This window comes from Brassica oleracea, chromosome C6 (assembly GCF_000695525.1).
Source record: "Brassica oleracea var. oleracea cultivar TO1000 chromosome C6, BOL, whole genome shotgun sequence".
Classification (NCBI taxonomy): Eukaryota; Viridiplantae; Streptophyta; class Magnoliopsida; order Brassicales; family Brassicaceae; genus Brassica; species Brassica oleracea.
Window position 1 is genome coordinate 13,580,885 of NC_027753.1, and position 5,453 is coordinate 13,586,337.

General features: G+C 33.2%; 1 protein-coding gene across 1 annotated transcript; it reads right to left on the minus strand.

Moving 5' to 3' along the window:
- Positions 1-2,114: 2,114 nt before the first annotated feature.
- Positions 2,115-4,145, minus strand: LOC106299973 (actin-2-like). The gene is made up of 5 exons (XM_013736002.1): positions 3,996-4,145; positions 3,669-3,746; positions 3,178-3,571; positions 2,469-3,082; positions 2,115-2,381 (listed from the first exon to the last, which is right to left on the minus strand). The coding sequence occupies exons 2-5, from the start codon at positions 3,726-3,728 to the stop codon at positions 2,316-2,318; spliced, it is 1,134 nt and encodes a 377-aa protein (XP_013591456.1). The 5' UTR covers positions 3,729-3,746; positions 3,996-4,145; the 3' UTR covers positions 2,115-2,315.
- Between the last annotated feature and the right edge of the window lie 1,308 nt (positions 4,146-5,453).

Genomic DNA, 5,453 nt, shown 5'->3' on the forward strand with positions numbered 1-5,453 from the left:
TAAATAATATAGGCGGTATTCCGGCCATTATAACATGATATAAATAATAGTAGAGGCGGTATACCGACCATTATAACAGGGTATAAATGATACAAATAAATTTTACCGAATCGCAGAGTGATCGTGCTGATAACGTGTTATGAAAATAACTGGAATTTTATTATATCGCGGGAATTTAAATAAGGACAAAAATTTATACCCGTAGGATTTATAACACTGATAGAATGAGTTTATTATAGAGAGAGAAGAGTGAATTGAATGATTTATAAACGATCGATTCGATCGTTTATATAGAAGTAGGATTTACTGTGCAAATAGTGCAACGGGCTCCACATCTTTTATATTATCAACATATACGGCGTTTCTTTTTCTGACTTTTCACAACACAAAACATAATATTTATAACTCACATATAAATATTTTGGTTCACTAGTTTTTTTTTAAAAACAACTTTCTCAAAAATGCATTAATTAGAAGAAAATGCTACGAAAATGGTTAAACTCAGTATTTTTACGCGACCCAGACCCATTGTCAGACTGGCAAATACGGTGACCCGCTAAGTAATCTGGTTTAAGTTTTAAGAAATATATGTTGCTTAAAAACCAAATAAAACCCGCTAAAACCTTTAAACCCGACAACCGACTACCGGTTAAACTACCTGGTGAACAAGTAAGTAATTTTTATTTAGTTTTTTCTTAGATTTTTAATTATTTTATTAAATATATTTTGTATTCTAAATAAGAAGTTGAGTTTTTTTTTTTACTTTTAAATATTTAGCTTTTTCGTGAACTTATCGTTTTCCTTACTGTCACATATACTATATATTTCCTTTAACTTTCTTATATTTTTTTTACATAATTTGTTTATCATGGATAACATTTGTTCTAACATTCTTTATAGATTCTAACTTCTTTCATATAAACTGTTTTTTTTTGTGAACCACATGATTTATCTTTCTTTTTTACATGTTTCTAAATAAATATTTTTTTGTCATGAATCGAAGTCATTGATTTTATTAAATTCTGTAAAATTATATATAATATTGACTAACTATTTTGTTGTGATATTTATATTTTTATGAACATTATATTATGCCCCCCGAAGAAGATATATTAAACAATGATAGAAAGAACCAAAATTAGATAATGAGATTTGATATTAATTTATTTTTGTTATTGAAAATCTATCACAATCTTGATATTTTATTTTTGGTTTATTTGTGGTTTAATATTTATTTTTTTGACATTAGATATTTAAAACTTATGAGATTTAAGTCTTTCTATGTTTTATTATATGTCATAAGTTTTTATATACTTTAAAAAAATATCTTTTATATTTTCGATATCTAATATATAATTGTATATTAGAACTAATTAATTTATTAACATGCGATTCGCCTGCGGTCGGCCCAATGACCCAATGATCCGGTAAGTTATCCAGTTCAATGTCCGGTCGTGTTTAAAAACATTGGGTAAACTACGTATACATAATATTTCTTTAAAGTATATTTTACTGACATGTGATTGTGTAATTGAAAAAAAAAAAAGAATTGTGTGATTGAGTCTTTCCTTGCACAAGGAGGAAACCCACTGGAAGAAGAAAAAAAGGTTTCAAGTAGAAGTTGAAGATGTTCTTTTAAAAATCAGATCAATATCCAAATTTTGTATCAGCCAAACAGTTGAAGGAGTTGTAGACCTCAGTATCATTTTTCACTATCAGGTAAGTGAAGGTTAGTCATGCTCGTAAAAAGGAGTCTTATCTTATTTATAAAAAGTTCCCTAACCTGCAGGTTTATTATTGCATGAGCAGGGAGATCGAGATATCTCAAACAAGCTAACTTAACATCTTTCACCAAAAAAAAGTTGGGTAGATCTTCGTTTCCATTAAATGAAAAATTTCTTGTTATAAATCAATATTTCTGAAGGAAGCTGACAAAATCATGTGGTTTGTGAATTGATTTCTTATAACTTTTTTATTTTGGGCTTCTTATAACCTATCTTTGATGAATTAAAAACATAAGATTTATGATGTCGAATTCCCTAATCAAAATAGATTTTGGGACTAGACTACACTTACTTTTGTGAAGCAATTCACCCACTTTCTTAGAAAACTCAAATTCAATACTATCAATATAGAAATAGTCCAACATTTGCATACACACAAGACTCCATTTTCCACAAAACATACATGAACAACCATAAGGAAACAAAACTCATAAGAAGCCAATACCAAATATAAATAATATTATATTCACTTTAACCAGTTTTATCAATCAACAAGCCGAAAACCACAAACACAAAGCCAATAGGTTGTGTCTAGAAGCACTTCCTGTGAACAATGGCTGGTCCTGATTCCTCATATTCTGCCTTTGATATCCACATCTGCATTTCCAAACAAAAGTAACCAAACATCATTACTTTAAGTTAAGTCTATGTACATCAACATAGTTAAAAAAAAATTTACAATACCTGTTGGAATGTGCTAAGAGAAGCCAAGATGGAACCTCCAATCCATACACTATACTTCCTCTCAGGTGGCGCGACCACCTTAATCTTCATACTGCTTGGAGCCAAGGCGGTGATCTCTTTGCTCATACGATCAGCAATTCCGGGAAACATGGTCGAGCCACCACTAAGCACAATATTACCATACAAGTCCTTCCTGATGTCAACATCACATTTCATGATAGAATTATAAGTTGTCTCATGAATCCCCGGTGCTTCCATCCCGACAAACGATGGCTGAAAGAGGACTTCCGGGCACCGGAACCGTTCTGCGCCAATAGTGATCACCTGACCATCAGGGAGCTCATAAGTCTTCTCGATGGCAGAGCTTGATTTGGCTGTCTCAACCTCCTGCTCGTAATCCAACGCCACGTAGGAAAGCTTCTCCTTGATGTCTCTCACGATTTCTCTCTCAGCGCTTGTGGTGAATGTGTACCCTCTCTCTGTCAAGATCTTCATTAAAGCATCAGTAAGATCTCGTCCAGCTAAGTCAAGCCTAAGAATAGCATGAGGAAGCGCATAGCCTTCGTAGATAGGAACCGTGTGACTCACTCCATCACCAGAATCCAACACAATACCTGAATGTAAACCAAACCAAACCAACAAGAGGGAATTATGTTACAGAGCAACCAAACTAAAGACTCTGTTCCAATTAATTACCAAACAGTCGAACCTGTGGTACGGCCACTGGCGTAAAGCGAAAGCACCGCTTGAATGGCGACATACGTAGCAGGGACATCAAAAGTCTCAAACATGATCTGAGTCATCTTCTCTCTGTTAGCTTTAGGGTTGAGAGGAGCTTCAGTAAGAAGCACAGGGTGTTCCTCAGGAGCAACACGAAGCTCATTGTAGAAAGTGTGATGCCAAATTTTCTCCATGTCATCCCAGTTACTAACTATACCATGTTCAATGGGATACTTCAAGGTAAGTATACCTCTTTTGGATTGAGCCTCGTCTCCAACGTAAGCATCTTTCTGTCCCATTCCAACCATAACACCAGCATGTCTAGGACGACCTATGATGCTAGGGAAGACTGCTCTCGGAGCATCGTCACCAGCAAAACCAGCCTATCAAATGGTTAATGATTAGACTTGATCAACAAGTCATGAGAGAAGAATGATCAATTTCTGAAACGAAACTTGGACGAAGAGAAAAGGAGCTTACCTTGACCATACCGGTTCCGTTATCGACAACAAGTGGTTGAATCTCCTCAGCTTCTGCCATAATATTAGATTACAAAACCTAAAGCAGAGAAAGAGGATCAGATTCCGACAAGGAGAGCTGTTAAAAGGCATGCAAATCGAAGGAAAATATATTGTTTGGTAGAGATCCGTTTGCATGATCGAAGGGAACAGAAACAAAAAGATCAGTTGGATCAATTCTAGAGTAGATGTTTAAAAGCAAATGATCATCGCCAAGAAGAGAGTGATCATCAAGTCAAAACAGATAGCAAAGACTAAAGAAAGGAAGAAGAAGAGAAAAGAAACTTACCAACGGTGGTTAACGCAGAGATCAGAATCGCAATGATGAAGAGAGACGGTGAGAAGGTTGTCTAGTGAAGGAATCTAAATGGACGGAGAAAAAGTAAGAGAAGAAATGTGTAGTGTGTAACACCATTAGTGCTTCGTGGCCCCTCTCATAATTTTCTTGCTTTCCTCCTTTTTTTTTTCTTCTTTTCTTGTCAATCAAATCAAAAAAACACTTTAATTTCTTCGTTTTTGAAGTTTGTGTAAAAGTGTACGATTGATAAGACTAGAGAATTATTAATTCGATATAGAACGTATTCTTCCAAGATTAAAAATCGATTTTTGAGATTTAGAGCTTGATTGGTGTAAAAGCAGCGGATGCAGTCGTCGTAGGAGTTTGCAAATGCAAATATTGCATTTTTAAGCAATATTAAGCAATTTGTATATATTACAATGGTTAGAAATTGATGCGTTTGCGAAATACTTTTGACTATGACTAATACAACAATGGTTAAATAATAAATTAATAATTTTACCACTTTATATAATTATATAAATATTAAAATCGTATTATTTGTGGATTTATATATATGTATATATATATACACATTAATGTCTAAAAATTATAGCAAATATTTTTTGTTTTAATGTTTAAAATATAAATGTAAATATAATATATATATACATGTATTATTATTTCAATATAAAAATTAAATAAATATTTTATTTTTTATATTTTTAAAAAAAAATATTGTTTACTTACTTCTCCGCAACCGACTGCAATCGCAAACTGTAACAAGTTTTTGATTTTTAGAAGTTTTGATCGGAGTAAAACGGTTTACGGCATCTTTTGTAAATTGTTCATTGTTGTAAAGCGCCAAGAACCGTTACCACCTACAAACGCAAACGTAGCATTTGCGAGTGGTAGCGGCAAAACCAGTCAAATTCTTAATTAGGAAGATAAAAGGCTAAGGGACTGTAGATCACTGTCTAACTGTATTCTCTCTTTTTGCTCTCTTCTTCATATGTCTAACCCATGTCAACATACAAATGTCTATGTGCTTGTCAAGAGCTTAACCAGAAATCTGCTTAAGATCGAAAGAGAAAGCTACCTGCGTTATATGGAGCAGTGCGAGACTAACAATGTGACATGTGACAAGGGTCATATTTTAGGATTGAAGTGAAATATCAGATTTTTTTCTCAAATCCACAGTGATTTCTTTAAAGCGAGGGTAAATCTATCTTTTTGTGCGATGGCGAGATTGTTAGAGGATACACAATAAAAACACGGGATTGCCCAACATAATTTGCGACAAATACCAATTTAAGATCTTGAAAATATAATAATTTATGAATTAATGGTCTGAAAATAATAATCGGGTGATATAATTAATGTAAAAACAAGTTAGACGTACTAAACATTCAATATTTTTTGAAAATAGCATCTTCTAATAGTAACTCGATTAAATCATAAATTTAAGGT